General features: G+C 40.7%; 1 protein-coding gene across 1 annotated transcript in view; it reads left to right on the top strand.

Moving 5' to 3' along the window:
* The window catches only part of LOC126457020 (glutathione S-transferase-like), a 350,438-nt gene that overhangs the window by 280,738 nt on the left and 49,290 nt on the right, over positions 1-20,410 (top strand). Inside the window, exon 3 of the mRNA XM_050092991.1 lies at positions 9,516-9,656. Within this exon, the coding sequence (XP_049948948.1) occupies positions 9,521-9,656 (136 nt within the window). The 5' untranslated portion in view covers positions 9,516-9,520. The remainder of the gene's footprint in view (positions 1-9,515; positions 9,657-20,410) is intronic.

Below are 20,410 nucleotides of genomic sequence, written 5' to 3'. Positions count from 1 at the left end.
CCCTCTGCATTGCTCGACAGTTCCTGTCCGTTAGAACGTCAGGTCTGCCTGGTCTTGGTTTGGCTGTGTTTGTTTCTTTGCGTTCAGCTTCACAATGTCATCATCAACAGTCGGCTTTAACAGCTTTAGAAGGGTTGAAATGCCACTTGTGGATTTGCTACTTGGGTAACATTCAGTAACTATTCCACATTCGAAGTTACTGAGCTCTCCTCTTCTACTGTTGCTGCTTTTCTGCAGGCAACCCAATACGCCTCACCTCCTTTTATTCCGGCAGGTCCGCCCCTCGTGACATCTGGTGGTCAGTTCCGCATTACATAGGTGTGTCCGGATACTTTCGACCAGACAGTGTACGTTTACGCTAAAGTTAAAAAATGCGTTACCCTTTGAAAACCTTGAGAGTGAACTTGATGTGTTGCCAGTCCGCAGACTTTCATTTCGGCACTGCAGCAAATGGAGGTGTCATTGTTGATATACACTATGTGATCAAAAGTATCCGGACACCTGGCTGAAACTGACTCAAGTTCCTGGTGCCCTCCATCGGTAATCCTGGAATTCAATATTTTGTTGGCCCACCCTTTACCTTGATGACAGCAGGCATACGTCCAATCAGGTGATGGAAGGTTTCTTGGGGAGTGGCAGTCCGTTCTTCACGGAGTGCTGCACTGAGCAGAGGTATCGATGTCGGTCGGTGCGGCCTGGCAGGAATTCGGCGTTCGAAATCATCCCAAAGGTGTTCTTTAGGATTCAGGTCAGGACCCTGTGCAGGCCAGTCCATTACAGGGATGTTGTTGTGGTGTAAACACTCTGCCACACGCAAAACAACAAGCGGTGGAAGCCCCCTCGGTGAAAAGCATGACCACACCATAACACAACGGACTCCGAATTTTACTATTGGCACTATACATGCTGGCAGATGAGGCATTCGTCTTACCGAAACCCTGCCATCGGATCGTCACATTGTGTACCGTGATTCTTCACTCCACACAACGTTTTTCCACTGTTCAATCGTCCAATGTGTACGCTCTATACATCAAGCGAGGCGTCGTTTGGCATTTACCGTCGTGATGTGTGGCTTATGAGCAGCCGTTCGACCGTGAAATACAAGTTTTCTCATCTCCCGCTTAACTGTCACAGTACTTGCATTGGATCCTGATGCAGTTTGGAATTCCTGTGTGGTGGTCTTGAACTGTCGGCGGTCTCTGTCAGTCAACAGATGAGGTCGTCCTGTACGCTTCTGCGTTGTACGTGTCCCTTCACGTTTCCACTTCACTATCGCATTCGAAACAGTGGACCTAGGGACGTTTAGAAGTGTGGAAATCTCGCGTACAGACGTATGACACAAGTGACACCCAGTCACCTGACCACGTTCGAAGTCCGTTGGCTTCCGCGGAGCACCCCATTCTGCTCTCTCATAATGTCTGATGACTACTGAGGTCACTGATATGAAGTACCCGGTAGTAGGTGGCAGCACAATGCACCTAATAGGAAATACGTATGTTCATGGGGGTGTCCGGATACTTTTGATCACACATTGTACTAGTACCTAACATACAAAGGTTGTCAACATTGAAGACTTGCTGTAGTTCATGCAGGAGATGCTTCTGGTTCTTACATTTGTTGTAATGAGTTGTCTGCGTTTATATTTGGCGATGGATTAGGAACTCTTTGACTGTGCTCATTTACCTTGTGTGTGCTACTGGTTCAAGTAAGATGCGACTAGACGGTTCAGAAAGCACAAGTCACATCCGCTATAGAGTACAACTTATCTCCCACGACTACTGTACAATTTTTCTTACTGTTCATCTATTTATAATTCCAACATCTTATATTTATTTTCGTTGATATTAATAACTCTCACGTGTCATGTGCAGCGAATACTGAGAATTTCACCACACATCTGATGCCACGGAAAAGAGAAATCAGGATTTAATATCTCCCCTACAATGAGGTCATTGGACACTGAGCATAATTTGTGAATGAGCAGGGGTGAGGGCGTAAATCAGTGATGTTCCCATCAAAAGAAACATCCCAACATTTGGCTAGAGTAGTTTAGGGAAACCATGAAAACCTAAATCTGAACGACCAGATGGGGCTCTGAACTATAGTCCTCCCAACTGTGAGTCCACTGCCTAACTAATGCACAAGTCACATCCGCTACAGGGTACAACTTATCTCCCACGACTACTGTACAATCTTTCTTCCACCATATTTTTCATTCTCACTTTGTGATCTGGACTAACAGACATTCCAATAGGAACAATGTGCAACAACGCATGACAAGTTATGTAACGGCACCATGTGAGAAATTACACAAAAACTATACAAACGTATGTAAATATATTTTGTTCACTTTATATATTGTCCCCACAGAGTATTTGAAAGCATTTCCTTTTTATCGGCATTCTTTTGCTGTTAGCTTCTCCATTAATTCCTGTAAAGGCTCTAATTCTTTTCGATCAATCAAATTGAATTCCTGAACAAAAAAGATGAAGTGTTTAAATGATGTATTGAGATGAGCCTCTTCACCCAGCTGGACAACTTCAGAGAAATGCTGGTGATAAGTATGTGCATACACTCTGAAAAGTATCTTCTGTATCGTCTTTGCAATGGAGAGGAAATTTTTGGGAAATGGTACTCCAATTTTTGAAGGTAGAGCAGAGGCAGCGTTTATACAATGCACGTAGAGTAGACATTGGGATCCGATGCATTTCTCTCACAAAGAGGGGGTATATTTCTGCTGCTGGTCTTTGCTGTACTCGTATATTCAACAACTTTGGAGATACCACCATACTGACTTGTGTGTTATGGCAGTAACTTGTTTCAAACGCCCCAGCGTCTCCAAGTGTGCTGTTTCAAGGCAATGGCACATTTAAGATGTACCGTAAAAGCGTCACCCTTATACTTAAATGTTACTTTATGATGCTTCAACAACATAAGCCTTCAAGAGACACTACAATGGCCAACACAAAAGAAGAAGTGGTTAAAGAGTCGAAGAAAGTAGGTTCGCATAAATTAAATAGAAGGCAATGGCAAACCAATTCTGCTAGGACCTTGCCTAGTAGGCGGTGCGGGTCTCCCGCATCGTTCCCTACGCTCCTCGGAGTATGGGACTTCATCATCATCATTTATTCACAACCGATACAAAAGAGTTACATGTTTTCACCTGTTACTGTCCTTCAAAGTGGTCACCAGTGTTGTGTAGAACCCGTTGCCAGCGATGCGGAAGGCGTAGTATACCGTTAGCAGAGCCTGCTCTGTTGATGGTGCAAATGGAGCGGTCTACTGCCTGTCGAATCTCTGGAACAGTTCTGAAGCGAATGCCACGAAGTGGTTCCTTCATCTTCGGAATCAAATCAAAGTTACAAGGACTTAAGTCCCATCGACCGAACAGAGCAGCTACAGCTTGAGCTGTATGCGCCCTCGCATTGTCGTGCAAAATGATGAGTTAGTGTCGCCGCTAATTTCGCAAAGTTGGTCGCAGGTGACACTCCGAAAACGAACAGTAATACTGTGAATTGACGGTTTGGCAGGGAGGAACGTAATGCGTTAGGATAACACCATCACAGTAGTACAGAAGATAGGTATGTCAACAACGTGTGCTATCAGCGAAAATAGTAGATTCCATTGCATAATGTCTCCACAGCATTGTTGCCACTATTTAAGTTCCAACTCACGTATTGTTTGCTATTTCTTCTTTTTCAGCTTAGCGTTTTAACACATTCTAGGACTTTCCTATGAATGTAATACAAGTATATTCCGCAATATTCTATATTATTTACATTTGTCTGATTATAAAACTAAAGATGAAATAAATATTTGGCTGTTTATATCCGAATACATAAGTTTTACGACTGAATGGTTAGGCAGGATCCAAGTGTGTGCTTAGGCAGAAACCTAAGAGGACAACTTACATTCCTGCGAATTAAACAAGCAACAATAAGTCATATTCTTCCTTGTCGTGACATCTCCATACATGTCGAAGATACTAGTTCAGCAGAGACAACAGAAATATACTCTTCTTTAAGAGAGGAATGCGTCAGGCCCCAACGTCTTGTTGCACATAGTGATACGTATGCTATCTGTATGGAAAACTCAGATAACTGAGTACAGCGTACCTACAGATTCCTATCGTCTGCATTGCCCGCCATGTTGAAGTTTTCCATAACATTCAGATCGATCTGTATGTGGTTAAGGATTATTTACCCTTTCCACGTTATAGGCGGTATATTGTGGATTATAACAGTGACTGAATTAGGCAGTTATCAGACCAGCACGATATTGCGGTACACCGTTAGAAGACGCTTACATACCCAGAATAATTCCTTCCTACGAATTTTACAGTCTCTCGTAGCATCAAATTTAGCGCTCCAGATACGAGGGTAAGTCAAATGAAAACCTTAAATCTGTAATAACAAATCGAAATTTCGCGCCATTATCCTGTAAGTCGGTAAGCGTGCTACAAACAGCGTGCAGAATGGCCTGTAGGTGGCAGCATAGTGCAGATGCACACATACCGTCGCAGTATCAGAATAAAGATGGCCGCCCCACTTGCGACTCGCACCAGGGAAGAACAGCGTTCTGTTATTCTGTTTTTGCGTAGTGAAGGTGTGAAACCTATTGAAATTCATCGACGAATGAAGGTTCAGTACGGTGATGCAAGTTTGTCACAGCAGCAAGTCTACGAATGGAGTAGGAAGTTCGCAAATCGTGTGATATCAGTGGAAGATGCTCCTCGTCCAGGTCTGCCACAACGAGTTGTGACTCCACAGAACATTGCAGCAATTGAAGCCATAGTGAAGGAAAACCGCCGAATGACACTGACGACATTGCAGCATGTTTACGGGTTAGTCATGGGTCAGCACACTACATTGTGCATGATGTGCTCCAGCTTCACAAAGTGTCTGCAAGATGGATGCCACAGCAGCTGACTCCTGAAATGAGAGAACGTCGTGTTGATGGTCGTGAAGAACTTCTTCGGCGCTTTGAACGAGAAGGTGATGGCTTCCATGCAAGAATCTTTACTGAGGACGAAACCTGGGTTCACTTCCACCAACTGGAAACGAAGAGAGAGAGCAAGGAATGGCACCATTCCTCATCACCAAAGCCAAAGAAGTTTCGAACAATACCATCAGCAGGGAAGGTTATGCTGACTATCTTTTGGGACGAAAAAGGCGTCATTTTGGAGCATTACATGCCTAGAGGGACCACTGTCACCAGTGCATCATACACAAATCTCCTAAAAAACCATCTGCAGCCTGCAATCAAATCAAAGCGACGTGGGTTGCTGTCAGCAGGTGTCCTTTTGCAACATGACAATGCAAGGCCCCACACTGCCCGTACAACAGTTGCAACAATCTCAGACATGCATTTTGAGTGTCTTCCTCATCCACCATACTCACCAGACCTGCCCCAAGTGATTTCCATATGTTTGGACCACTCAAAGACGCAATGGGAGGAAAGAAGTTCCGTTCTGATGAAGAGGTACGCCACGCGGCGTATGAGTGGTTGCACGGACTACCAAAAGAATTTTTTTCTAAAGGAACTTATGCACTTTGTAAGCGCTGGAGGACTTGCATTGAGTGTGGGGGAGATTATGTTGAAAAGTGATACAGCTTTGTACCACTTCTGCACAATAAATAATATTTAAAAAAATATTTAATGTTTTCATTTGACTCATCCTCGTATGTATATTTCATGCGCTTTCAATCTTTCCCGTGTACACCCACCAGAAAATTGACAGCACTTGCATCACTGTTCTCAAAATCCATTATCTGTTATCTTGCACGTGTACTATTTGTACATAACCTCCTGAAAAAGGTCTCCCTATTTCTAGACTGGCAGAAGCCGGTCGACTCCGGTCCGCTAATGGTGTGAAGTCCACGCAGGGTACGGTGGGTAGAGCACAGTGACCAGTTTTCGTCCGAAGAGTTGGGCAAGTCCATTCGTTTACTTGGAAGGGGAGGCCCACATTGTTGCCCACTTTCGGCCGGTTAGTGATGCGCTGCGAAGATAGAATGGAGGCGCACGCATTGCAGTTTCACGATGACATACCCATCATTTTGTTACTGGTTATAGTTACTGTGATATTTCCATTTAAGTAAGCGCTGTGTAAAATTCGAAAAAGTTTGCAATGGAGAATAGGGGTTGCTATGATTTTGCGTTCTGGTGCATACTACATAACATGTTGCTGCATATCAAATTACATAACATACTGAGTTATTCTTTAGACTTTGGTAGAAGTCTCTACCTGTCACTAATCTTGGGAAAATTGATCCTACGTAGTACATTCATTTTCGATCATGAGTGCAACTGTTAAAGCCAGAATGAAACATACGTAACATTCTTCATATCTCTTAAACGGTTTGAGATATCGAAACGAAATTATGGTAAATATCACACAAAGAGGAGAGTATTTTGCGATGTGGTTATTATGGGAAACTTCATTATATACTGTGTTGTTCCACTAACTACAGACTTTTTTGATCAAAGAATGTAATTTCTAAGGGCCATCGACAGCTGGTGAAACGAAAAATGCTGTACGTTTTGGAGCAACGTAAGTGAAGACATTACACTTTTATTTTTGTACTGAGGATATTCTTTTTCATAAGCTATTGATTTTACTTGTCCTCAGTTCCTCGATTAATAAACGTAATAGGCCACAGTTTCAGAATTCTCTCACGATTGCATCTGCACATGGTAGTGACAGTGTGTAAAAATCGCTATGTTTTGGTAAAAGAAGCAAATTTTAACATGGCAACGAAAGAAATGTGGGTTTTCTCAAAATTCACCATTTGTGATGCTTCTCTGAAAGTTACGAATGGTTAACAAGTAATGTGGAAATAAATAGAAGCTTTTGTTGCATTTTCAGCGGAATTATTTTTAAATACTAACCAAAGCAGATGTGGCAGTAGATCTTGTTGGATGGTCACCATACAGTTGTGGGCGTGGAGGGGATCCACTTAATATTTACAAAAAATGTGAGCATAGTCTTCAGTTTAGAGTGGCACTTCACCTCCAGCACTCAATATTTCACCTACAGTGTGCGGACCGCCTGCCCTCAACCCCCACCACTAGTGCTCCCCTCACGCTTGTCTTGACAACTACATTTCTACCGGCCATGTTAATCTGCACACACTATACCTGTAACCACCATAGCAGTTACGAAGCGATTGTCATGCTGTGCCATGCCAAACCAATAAGCATACGTGTAGTGTAATCACTGTGTGACAAAAGCACGACGTGTTGCCCCCACACTGGTTCACCTCCGTCGGCTGCTATATGCTAAGAGTCAGGCCCATTTCCACAGCCCCCAGATAACCCAAGAATCCCTTCAGGACGTTGTAAACAAAATACGCAGGGTTCCTGCGCTAGAAGTATGAATGAATGAATGAAACTAGCCTGTGTTGTCCCATTGAGGCAAAGGCCTCCTACAAGTAGGGGTAGCTGCTTTTAAAGACTCGCGCGGTGAGCTAGTCCCCGTAAGAGGATGCTAGAAGTATAAACAAACAAGTACTTATAAAGAAAAAACACGACATTTCATGCTGTTTATTTAATACGAAGTCGATAGAAACTCTCTCCAAAATGTGATCCTAACCATTTCACGAATAGCACTGAGTCGCATGGCACATGCGCACCAGTGACAGGGCACACCTATCTCGACCTATTGGCGAACCATTCAGTTCTACAGAGGCCTCCCAGTGTCAATTTCCAGTAGGATGATGCCTACCACGCCCCCCACCCTAATCGTGTGGATGCTACCACATTTTCCCATGAGGCATTTCCTCAGCACTGGATCGCAGGTTTCCTGAATGGTCTCGTTCCGGCCCCCTTGGTCTCCTGATCTGACTCTGCTGGATTTCAGTGCGTGGGAGTTTATCAAGGACATTGTTTACACAACAATGGTTTGAGATCTAGTAGATTTGAGACAAAGGATCTACGTCACAGTGGAGACCATAACACCCGTCATGCTTCGTACATGTGGCGAGAAGTGGAGTACATTTCGATATCTCTTGAGCTATAAACAGGCCTGCGTTGAACTGTACCAAGACGCATAAAAATGTTTGAGCTTCTTTCTTCAACACTGGACAAATGAAGTTATAAACCTCAGCAAAAAAATGGTTCAAATAGCTCTGAGCACTATGGGACTTAACTGTTGAGGTCATCAGTCCCCTAGAACTTAGAACTACTTGAACCGAACTAACCTAAGGACATCACACACATCCATGCCCGAGGCACGATTGGAACCTGCGACCGTAGCAGTCGCGCGGTTCCAGACTATAGCGCCTAGAACCGCTCGGCCACCCCGGCCGGCAAACCTTAACAGGTACTGAAGTATAAACAAATGTTTTTGTATATCTCCAGCCCACCCAAGGCACCCTGTATTTGTGTGTTAAAATTAATCACATGGAGCACGTATAAGCGCAGACAATTTTTTTAAAAACTCGATGTTCAATTACCTGTTGAAAGAAATGTAATGCCACACTTGCAGAGATTGTATTACTACATTAAGTAGCAACATAAAGACTATATTCAGATATAAAGCGCATTTAGTTTTAGAGTGAGGTGTACTCATAGATGCTCTTTAATTTTTTGATATCAGTTTATGTTTAATAAGTACTAGGTTTGTGCGTACAAAATATTTATCAGTAGTGGTACATCTGAGCAAACAATGTCAACGTTATTCAACAAATATTTCGAACTTACAAAGTACACGTTTTTGAGGTTTGGCTGATTCAGAACACAATTTGTTGGTTTCTGCTGCGTCTCATGTCGTACTTTTGAATGACAACGAGATGTATGAGTAAAACATAAGTGAAATAATGCATAACCAATTTTCTAGTCAGCCTGTCGGCGTCCGAATCATACGAGATTTTTGAAATGATACAACAGAACAGTCAATGTTCTCTGAACTGTTCCTGACACAATCTTTTACTTCTCCACAATCTGGAACATTCGATGTAATAAGCTGATAGCGCAGAATTGAAAACTATTTTCTTTTGTACTCTAGTGACACTTCCGCTGTGTTGAAGTTGAGCAAGATACGAAGTCTGAAAATCTTTGAATGGCACAATTAGACAGCTTGTGTTCGACATCCATTTTAAACAGAAATTACTGAATGCATATGAGAAATATACGACGTTAGCAAATAACTCATTGACAAAAGTTCCAGAATATCCATTGTTTCATGGGACAGCAGTTTATCCAATTTCAAATTTGCTAAATTTTTCAAACGGTGTACTGATGTTTTTCACAACAGGTTTATTATCAGTAAATCACTAGCACAGAGGAACGGGAGAGGGGACGGGGGGAAGAAAAGAATGAAAGGATGAGAGATGAGAGGAAATTCGTAACACAACTTGTTACGACTGTATGAGTCACCGTTTTTACTATTGCCACTCTCAATGTTACTGTAGCAACGAGTCAGTATTTACGTACTGGGCGTTCCTCTCCAATGTACCTGCACATTCCTTTAGTAAATCAAGAACAACCAACATTAATTAATATATTTGTTACAGGTACAATGGCACCTGCCTATAAACTTATTTACTTCAATGCCCGAGGGAAAGCAGAACACATACGCTTCATTTTCGCATATGCTGGAGTGGACTATGTGGATGAACGAATTCCCAAAGAAAAATGGTCACATTACAAATCAAGTAAGTTGATAAATCCATTAAAGAAGTTGTTTTGAAAACTGTTGTGTCATTTGTTCCTGCATAACAGAACATGGCTATTTTTGCACCTTTTTCTGTGACTATGTAACATGTTGCTTTTAAAGCAATCAATTACAATTTACTTAAAAAAATCGTTCCCTTTTAACTGACATTTTATAATGTGGTATTTATTTATTTATTTTCACCTCTGACCACTCTGAAAAAATATATGCGACTCAGATTCCAATACTTGAGATAATTCACTATGGAAAACGTACATTATTATGTGTTAAACAAAATACTTTTACAAGTAAAAAGTAAAAAAGTTCGTTAACTAGTTTCGGTTACTATCTGCAACCATCTTTAGATGTGTAAAACATGCCGGAAACAGCCTAAGTAAATTATGTACAATCAAGTGGAATACAAAAACAACGTACAAAACCTGAGCAAAAATAATGGGGAGCCAATTCTACGTGTAAAAGTGAACATTTGGCAAAGTCATTTAACAGTGTAGTATAAACTATGATAATGTTTATCAGGTAACATACCGCTCAAAATATGAAAAGGCGGTGAATAAGCATTGGAAAGCATCGTTAACTGTAATCATGCAACGATAAGCATTTGTACGTACGACAACAATAACAGTATGAAGTTGAAAACACCACAAGGAACAAGACAGATTGCAGACCTGTCGAAAGAATTGTAGACCAGAAATCTCAAAAAGTTTACTCTACATCCAAATGGATTTTAAAATATAAAGATAATAATAAAATAAAGTTAAGATTACGAGGCAGCGATCTGTATTACGTCGGGAACTGGCAACATGGCGTTTGTAGGTAGCAGATCCTATGTAACGCGTTAAATCATGAATAAAATCCAAAAAGCTTCCTTGTCTTTTACTTTTTAACTTCCTTCCCCTGTTACTTTTATGGTTTTAAAATTAGCTCGACTTAGGCACAAGCTTTTTGGATTTTATTGCCAGTTGCCAGTTCAGGACATAATAAAGTTCGCTGCCTCGTAACCTTAACTATATGCCATTATTATCTTTATATTTTAAAATCCATTTGGAAGTAGAGTAAGCCTTTTGAGGTTTCTCGTCTACAATTCTTTCGATAGGTCTACAACTCGTCTTGCTCACTGTTATGGTTTTGCTGCTTACGAATGCATGTTGTTGCATGACTAGAGTTAACGATGCTTTCCAATGCTTTTGCTGAGTGTTGAACATTGTTTTTGTATTCTACTTGACTGTAATAATTTTCTTAGGCTATGTTTCCTACATGTGTTACAGATCTAAAGACAGTTGCAGATAGCAGCCGAAAGTATTTATCAAACTTTAATTGCGATAGGAAAATTGCGGTGTACGTATTAAAAGTTTTTATTTGTTTAATTAATTACATTAAGACCGCCGTCTCTCCCCTGGGACCTTGTCAAGCTTCACTTGCATTGTTATCGCTATTTGCGGGTGATGCTGGATTCGGAAATCCACTTCGTTGCCTCTCTTATACGGCTTGTTTCACGCCGGGATTATATCTTTAGTCTGCTAGCGTGTATTAAGCAGGGGAAAAAATTGTAGGTCTATTCTCCATTTTATGCTTCTGAAAGCACGATTGTGTTAGAAGCAAGCACTGGGCTTTCATAAACAATATCAATGGTTAGTGACGATTGCTACACTTAGCGACTGATTTAGTAAATACAGATGGTTAACCACAGCTACATTCAGCTGGCTGCTTAGCAATGACTGAAGTTTTGCTAGCAATACCTGTTTATAGATACATTTAGAAAACTGCCTGCGAGTTATTAAAATATGTTAAAATATCACTCAATTACAGTTTTAACAATAAAGAAATAAAAATAAAGATCACTTTTGTACAGATTCGGAAACCAAAATAGTTTGATTAACTATTGGGTCAATATTCTTTAATGGAGTTTTGTATTGTTACCTACGTTTATTAGCGGATTTGTAGACACATGTATTTCTCCCATGTGAACTATTAAAGCACACGAAAATTATTTCAGAAATAAAATGTTATACTTGAAATATTTCTTTGTTGTTATACTCTTCAGTCCTTCTAACACTTGTTTCATGCAGCTCTCCACACTACTTTGCTTCATCAATGCATAACTACAGCACTTACATCCATTGGAACCTACCTGCTGTACTCAACTTTGGAACCGTGTGTCCGCCAGAACAACCTAATCCCTCCCCCACTCCCCTCTGACACATACCTGCTTCCATTTCCAAATTGAGGGTCCTTGGTGCTTCATGATGTATCCTACAACTGAACCCTTCTTTTAGGCGAGTTGTGGTATATTTTCTCCTCAGTTCCATTCCATACTACTTCAATTGTTATTCGATCTACCAATTTAATGTTCAGCAATGTTCTGTAGCACCATATTTCAAAATCCTTCATTCTCTTCTTGTCTGAAATACTTATGCCCATGATTGACTTCCTTATAAGGCTACACTCCAGACGAGTACTTTCAGAAAAGACTTTCTAACGCATAAATCTAAATTCGATGTTAATAAATTTCTTTTTCAGAAATACGTTTCTTGTCATTGATAACCCGTATTTTATATCTTCATCCATCGTCAGTTATTTTGACGCCCAAATAACAAAAGTCGACTGCTTTTAATGTCTTATTTCATAATCTATTCTATAATCATCGCCTGATTTAATTCGGCTACATTCAATTATTCTTGTTTCACCTTTGCTGATGTTTATCTTTTGAACTCTTATCAAGAGATTATCCATTCCATTCAATTGGTCTTCCATTCCCTGCCCGCCTTTGACAGAATTACAATTGTATCAGTGAACCTCCAGGTTTTTGTTTCTACTCTCCATACTTTAAACACCTTACCAAATATATGCTTGTTTCCCTGCACTCCTTGCTTAGTACACAGTTTGAATAAAATGGGGGATGGACTAAAATCTTTCCTCACTCCCTTTTCAACTACTGCTTCTCTTTCAAGTCATTCAACTCTTTTATTACAGTCTGGTTTCTGTATGAGTTGTAAATAACTTTTCGCTCTTTGTATTTTACTCATGCTGCCCTCAGAATTTCAAAGTGTGTAGTCCAGTCAACATTGTCAAAAGATTTCTCTAAATCTACAAGTGGTGTAAATGCAGATTTGCCTTTCTTCACCATATCTTCTAGATTAAATCGTTGGGTCAGTTCTGCCCCGTGTGCCCTCAGATTTCTCTGGAACCCAAAGTGATCTTTCCAGAGATTGGCTTCTATCAGTTTTCCATTCTTCTGTAAATACGAGGGGTTTCCAGTAAGTAATAAACACATTTTTTTCTGAAAGCAGGCTGGCTTTGTTCAGAATTCCTATAAACCATATTATTCCCCACACTTATGGCTACAAAACCCATATTTAAACATAACCCCCATTCAAGGCGACGACTTTACAGCACATTACTGGGAGGGCCTATGTGCCCACATGGTACCACTCTGCTGCTCGACGTATGAGCCAACGTCTTGCAGCATCAGTAACCTCCCAATCATCCACATACTGCTTCCCATGGAGTGCATCCTTCATTGGACTAAACAGATTGAAGTCGGAAGGTGCGAGATCTGGACTTTAGGGTGGATGAGGAACAACAGTCCAATGAAGTTTTTGTAAATACAACCAAAGATGTCCAGCTCTGTAGTGAGATATTGAATTGTGATCCGTTGACCACCTTGAATGAGTGCGTCCGAATGGTCCAACATTGCAGGAGTCACAGGTATGTGCGGCCGGCCAGCATGTGGGGATCAGACAGGTTTGCGCGATCTTGTTGCGTTGACGACAGACGCCTTGTCCAACGACTCAGCGTGCTTTTGTTCACTGACAGGTCTCCACAGACAAACTGTAAGCGCCTATGAATCTCTGCGGTGCTCTGGTTTTTCGCTAAAAGAAACTCAGATACAGCTCTATGCTTGGAATGCACGTACTTTACACATGCCATTTTGAAGCCTACTTACAGCGCCGCCGCCTATCAGAACTTCAAGAAACTTTTGGGGCTGAAGCAAGAGTATTCTGCGATGTCCCACAACAGATTTCGCATTTTTTTGACCGAGAAAAAAGATGTGTTGCAGTACTTATTGAACGCCCCTCGTAACTTGTGACAATATTTTGAAACCACGACTTATTTAACTGGTGATTTAGTGTTCAGCGCCTGCTTTTCTCTTTGGAAAAGGAATTTTTACATTCTTCTTGAGGTTTGACAATGAAGGCATTTTTCCTGTCGCCTATATTTTGCATACCCCGAGAGAACCAGTATTGTTATGCTTGCTCTCCGAAGATATCTACAATTCTGAGGCAATGAAGTGTACTACAACAGCCTTGTTTCGACTTAGATTTTTTAGTGCTTTGTCAAGTTCTTCTTTCAATTCGTTGCACTAACTAACATTTTCTGTAACACAAAAATCTTGGATTCAGCATGATAATACTGTGATTGTTGAATGTTACATTCTACAGATTGTGCTATGTTATGTTTCTTATGAAAACACCATTTTTGAAGGATAATATTTCTTAAACAACAAAATTTTTAAAAAAGATGAAGTGCTCAGTTAATGGAAGAACACTATCGTTATAAAATGAGGGCGTAAATCTTGGAGCAGACACTTTTTACTGGGAACAAAATTTTGAGTGCATGAGTTCCTACTGACCTTAAATAATGAATATTTTTTTCAAATAAAAATATTTTTATAACCAATATTTGTATAGCAGTAATGAACCAAATGTAAGTTAACTTATACTTCACACAATGTTTGACAGAAAAATATAGCTCTTAAAAAAATGTTGAAATTTCACTTAACTGTTGTATATGGCCTAAGTCTATTTCTCAGAGAGCAACAGTAGCCATCTTCTGAATTCTGCTATTGTAATTTTCAGGCTCATGGTCCCACGAACGGTATGATTATCCGTTTCGACTTTTTAGTAAGTCACCAAAAAACAAAGAGAAGAATCGTAAAATAGTAGGAAACTAGAATACAAAATTTAATTAACTACTGCACACAGCTACACTCACTCGAATACGTCACATAGTAACTTGATATAGTATAACTGAACAAGTCAGGAGAAGTGCTCATGGTGTACTATAATCAAATTGTGCTGTGCTTGTTGGAACTGAAGGCTATACTTGGCTACATAATAGTACAAAGTTGCTAACTTTTAAACAGCAAATATAAGAAAAAATTTAATGTAAAAATAGCTGAAAGATATACCCTTCTCAAACGAAAAATAGTAAAATAAAAAAATACGTAACATCCACCTACAAACGTTATCCACCTGTGGAAAATGGGTTATAGGCAGCGTCAAGTATACACTAAGCGGCTAATGACAATAATATTGTGTGGCTCAGTGGTCTGAAACAAGTCTTCCAAATGGATGACACGTCGGCAATTTGCGTGTCCCTACCTTACACCAGTTACCCACATTTGAACTGCAATCCGAAACTCGTATCGTTTATGGTGAATCACCACACCACTGAGAGGTGATTACTGGGTTAAAGGGGACTGAATAATCTATGATCTGACCGGGAGTCGATCCTGCGACCCGTTAATTTCCGGGCAGTGCTTTACTGCTAGACAATCAGACCTGGAATCAGATAGCTCCAGAAACAAGCTAGTGTAAGAAAAATGCGTGCCGAAAGGGAAAGAGAAGAAATATCACAATAAATTAGAACATATTTCGAAAAAGCCCTAGCCCCTGAATCGGCTTTGTTCATTTAACAAGTCATGTATGTGTTTTTTTTTAAGTAGAAAAAGTTACAAGGTTATAAAGTATGTCCAAATGGAATGCTTTCGGAGCATAACTGCTGATAACTAGGTTTTGATGTATGCATCCTACTTTATAAAACATTTTTAAAAAATGAGAACCAAAAAAATTTTAATACTACCTGGGCTACAGTGTTGTCGAAGGCGGACATCAAAAGATCGTCCTGTTTAGTCTATGTAAAATTTCGGACAGACGTCACATTTTATCCTACACACACCTGACTCCGAGTATTCGTTACGCACTACTCGCTCCTTAACCTGTATTTTATGTCGGAGCTGATTGACATTACGAAAGACTGCTCTCGTTTCATTCTTTTCGAAGTATTTTCTGGTATTTTACTGCCTCTTTACCCGTTCTCCTTTCTCTGACTTCCATTTTCTACAAGTTCCCAATGATAGTTAGATTTATAGTTGTTTCACTCTGGCTTATTACTAGCACTTAGGCAAAGTATCGAGTACTTTCGATACTTTTCACTCGAGTGTTCAACTGACATTCTTACTCATATCAGTACTTTATAGCAGGTATCGCATCGAATGACCCTAGTAATCAATTATCATGTTTTTATTATTGATCCCAAATTTTATCCGTATGATTCAGTTCCATCGCGTTCAACAACTGAACGTGCGAGCACAAGCGGGTCAACAACTGAAGCAGCGATGTACATGCGAGCGACGAGCGAGTCTATGAAAACATTTGCGACTCTTCGCCAACCTCAGCAACATCTCATTCGCAGTTCGTTCACTGGGGATCCCCTTGTTTCCACGATTCGACTAACTTGTTTGATTTTGTATCGTTGTTCAAATCAGTTTAAGTGCAAGAATTACTCAATCAGCAGACAGACTGGCTCCTTCCAAAGTGCCATTCTGTTGTATTTCTGGTAATCTTTTATGTCACTTCATATCTCGAATTCCAAATTTATAAAAATTGTAATTTTTAGTGGAAATAAAAACATTGTTTGATTTAACGCTCGTATTATTCTACAACCTCTGTCCGTAAAATTCAATGAATGACGTTATACTGCTCACACTGTAAGACTTCGCAACCGCTGAATCCCGCGCCATACAGGTCAAGAGATGTTGTTGTTGTTGTTGTTGTTGTTGTGGTCTTCAGTCCTGAGACTGGTTTGATGCAGCTCACCATGCTACTCTATCCTCTGCAAGATTCTTCATCTCCCAGTACCTACTGCAGCCTACATCCTTTTGGATCTGCTTAATGTATTCATCTCTTGGTCTCCCTCTACGATTTTTGCCCTCCACGCAGTCCTCCAGTACTAAATTGGTGATCCCTTGATGCCTCAGAACATGTCCTACCAACCGATCCCTTCTTCTGGTCAAGTTGTGCCACAAACTCCTTTTCTCCCCAATTCTATTCAATACCTCCTCATTAGTTATGTGATCTACCCATCTAATCTTCAGCATTCTTCTGTAGCACCACATTTCGAAAGCTTCTATTCTCTTCTTGTCTAAACTATTTATCGTCCACGTTTCACTTCCATACATGGCTACACTCCATACAAATACTTTCAGAAACGACTTCCTGACACTTAAGTCTATACTCGATGTTAACAAATTTCTCTTCTTCAGAAACGCTTTCCTTGCCATTGGCAGTCTACATTTTATATTCTCTCTACTTCGACCCTCATCAGTTATTTTGCTCCCCAAATAGAAAAACTCCTTTACTACTTTAAGTGTCTCATTTCCTAATCTAATTCCCTCAGCATCACCTGACTTAATTTGACTACATTCCATTATCCTTGTTTTGATTTTGTTGATGTTCATCTTATACCCTCCTTTCAAGATACTATCCATTCCGTTCAATTGCTCTTCCAAGTCCTTTGCTTTCTCTGACAGAATTACAATGTCATCGGCGAACCTCAAAGTTTTTATTTCTTCTCCATGGATTTTAATACTTACTCCGAACTTTTCTTTTGTTTTCTTTACTGCTTGCTCAATATACAGATTGAATAGCATCGGGGAGAGGCTACAATCCTGTCTCACTCCCTTAAAAACCACTGCTTACCTTTCATGTCCCTCGACTCTTATAACTGCCATCTGCTTTCTGTACAAATTGTAAATAGCCTTTCTCTCCCTGCCACCTTCAGAATTTGAAAGAGAGTATTCCAGTCAACATTATCAAAAGCTTTCTCTAAGTCTAAAAATGCTAGAAGCGTAGGTTTGCCTTTCCTTAATCTTTCTTCTAAGATAAGTCGTAGGGTCACTATTGCCTCACGTGTTCCAACATTTCTACGGAATCCAAACTGATCTTCCCCGAGGTCGGCTTCTACCAGTTTTTCCATTCGTCTGTAAAGAATTCGTGTTAGTATTTTGCAGCTGTGATTTATTAAATTGATAGTTCGGCAATTTTCACATCTGTCAACACCTGCTTTCTTTGGGATTGGAATTATTATATTCTTCTTGAAGTCTGAGGAAATTTCGCCTGTCTCATACATCTTGCTCACCAGATGGTAGAGTTTTGTCAGGACTGGCTCTCCCAATGCTGTCAGTAGTTCTAATGGAATGTTGTCTACTCCCGGGGCCTTGTTTCGACTTAGGTCTTTCAGTGGTCTGTCAAACTCTTCACGCAGTATCATATCTCCCATTTCATCTTCATCTACCTCCTTTTCCATTTCCATAATATTGTCCTCAAAAACATTGCCCCTGTAAAGACCCTCTATATACTCCTTCCACCTTTCTGCTTTCCCTTCTTTGCTTAGAACTGGATTTCCATCTGAGCTCTTGATATTCATGCAAGTGGTTCTCTTTTCTCCAAAGGTCTCTTTAATTTTCCTGTAGGCAGTATCTATCTTATCCCTAGTGAGATAAGCCTCTACATCCTTACATTTGTCCTCTAGCCATCCCTGCTTAGCCATTTTGCACTTCCTGTCGATCTCATTTTTGAGACGTTTGTATTCCTTTTTGCCTGCTTCACTTACTGCATTTTTGTATTTTCTCCTTTCATCAATTAAATTCAGTATCTCTTCTGTTACCCAAGGATTTCTACTAGCCCTCATCTTTTTACCTACTTGATCCTCTGCTGCCTTCACTATTTCATTCCTCAAAAATTACCCATTCTTCTTCTATGTATTTCTTTCCCCCATTCCTGTCAATTGTTCCTTTATGATCTCCCTGAAACTCTGTATACCCTCTGGTTCTGTCAGTTTATCCATGTCCCATCTCCTTGAATTCCCACCTTTATGCAGTTTCTGCAGTTTTAATCTACAGTTCATAACCAATAGACTGTGGTCAGAGTCCACATCTGCCCCTGGAAATGTCTTACAATTTAAAACCTGGTTCCTAAATCTCTGTCTTACCATTATATAATCTATCTGAAACCTTCTAGTATCTCCAGGGTTCTTCCATGTATACAACCTTCTTTCATGATTCTTGAACCAAGTGTTAGCTATGATTAAGTTATGCTCTGTGCAAAATTCTACCAGGCGGCTTCCTCTTGCATTTCTTAGCCCTAATCCATATTCACCTACTACGTTTCCTTCTCTTCCTTTTCCTACTGTCGAATTCCAGGTACCCATGACTATTAAATTTTCGTCTCCCTTCACTACCTGAATAATTTCTTTTATCTCATCATACATTTCATCAATTTCTTCATCATCTGCAGAGCTAGTTGGCACATAAACTAGTACTACTGTAGTAGGCGTGGGCTTCGTGTCTATCTTGACCACAATAATGCGCTCACTATGCTGTTTGTACTAGTTTACCTGCTCTCCTATTTTTTTTATTCATTATTAAACCTACTCCTGCATTACCCCTATTTGATTTTGTATTTATAACATTGTATTCCCGTGACCAAAAGTCTTGTTCCTCCGAACTTCACTAATTCCCACTATATCTAACTTTAACCTATTCATTTCCCTTTTTAAATTTTCTAATCTACCTGCCCGATTAAGGTATCTGACATTCCACGCTCCGATCCGTAGAACGCCAATTTTCTTTCTCCTGATAACGACGTCCTCTTGAGTAGTCCCCGCCCGGAGATCCGAATGGGGGACTATTTTACCTCCGGAATATTTTACCCAAGAGGACGCCATCATCATTTAATCATGCAGTAAAGCTGCATGCCCTCGGGAAAAATTACGGCTTTAGTTTCCCCTTGCTTTCAGCCGTTCGCAGTACCAGCACAGCAAGGCCGTTTTGGTTAGTGTTAGAAGGCCAGGTCAGTCAATCATCCAGACTGTTGCCCCTGCAACTACTGAAAAGGCTGCTGCCCCTCTTCAGGAACCACACGTTTGTCTGGCCTCTCAACAGATAGCCTTCCATTGTGGTTGAACCTACGGTACGGATACCCGTATCGTTGAGGCACGCAAGCCTCCCCACCAACGGCAAGGTCCATGGTTCATGGGGGAGAGACATATCTGAGCAAATTCCCGAGCAGCGCGAATCCGAGTGTGCTTCTTGTGTGTAAACAGAAGAGTGTAGAGTGAAGGTGTATTGCACGTGGTCAAAGCCCAAAATGGATCAGCCAACGAATATGCAGTTCTGTTTCAAACACGGAAAATCAGCAGAAGAGACTCATGAAATGCTGACAGCAGCTTATGAAGAACCTGCTGTCGCCTTGAAGTGTGTTTATGAGTGGCTTAAATGCTTCTGAGACAAGATGGAAGTGCCCCAAACAGGCTGCCCTGCAACTGCACATATCTTGGACAATGTTGAGAAAGCGAGGAAAATTTTGTCTTAAGATCGTCGATCGAGACTGCGAATGATGTCAGAGGAAGTGGGAACTAGTCGTGAGATGGCCCACCTCACAGTGACCCAGTATATGGGTAAAAACAAACTTTCCTCCCGAACCACGCACCACACTTTGACTCCAGAAAAAATGCAACTTTGGCTTGACCCTTGTGGAGACCTCGTCGAAATGGCAGATCGAGACCGAAATCTCTTTAAAACCTTTGTCACGGGCGACGAGACCTGGTGCCTGAGCTATGGCTCCGAAGGCAAGTGTCAAAGTACGAAGTGGCGGGATCCAGATCGCCGATATG

Source organism: Schistocerca serialis, chromosome 2 (genome assembly GCF_023864345.2).
Source record: "Schistocerca serialis cubense isolate TAMUIC-IGC-003099 chromosome 2, iqSchSeri2.2, whole genome shotgun sequence".
In the NCBI taxonomy this organism is placed as follows: Eukaryota; Metazoa; Arthropoda; class Insecta; order Orthoptera; family Acrididae; genus Schistocerca; species Schistocerca serialis.
The sequence above is the reverse complement of the archived record's forward strand: the minus strand, read 5'-3'. Positions and strand labels throughout refer to the sequence as shown.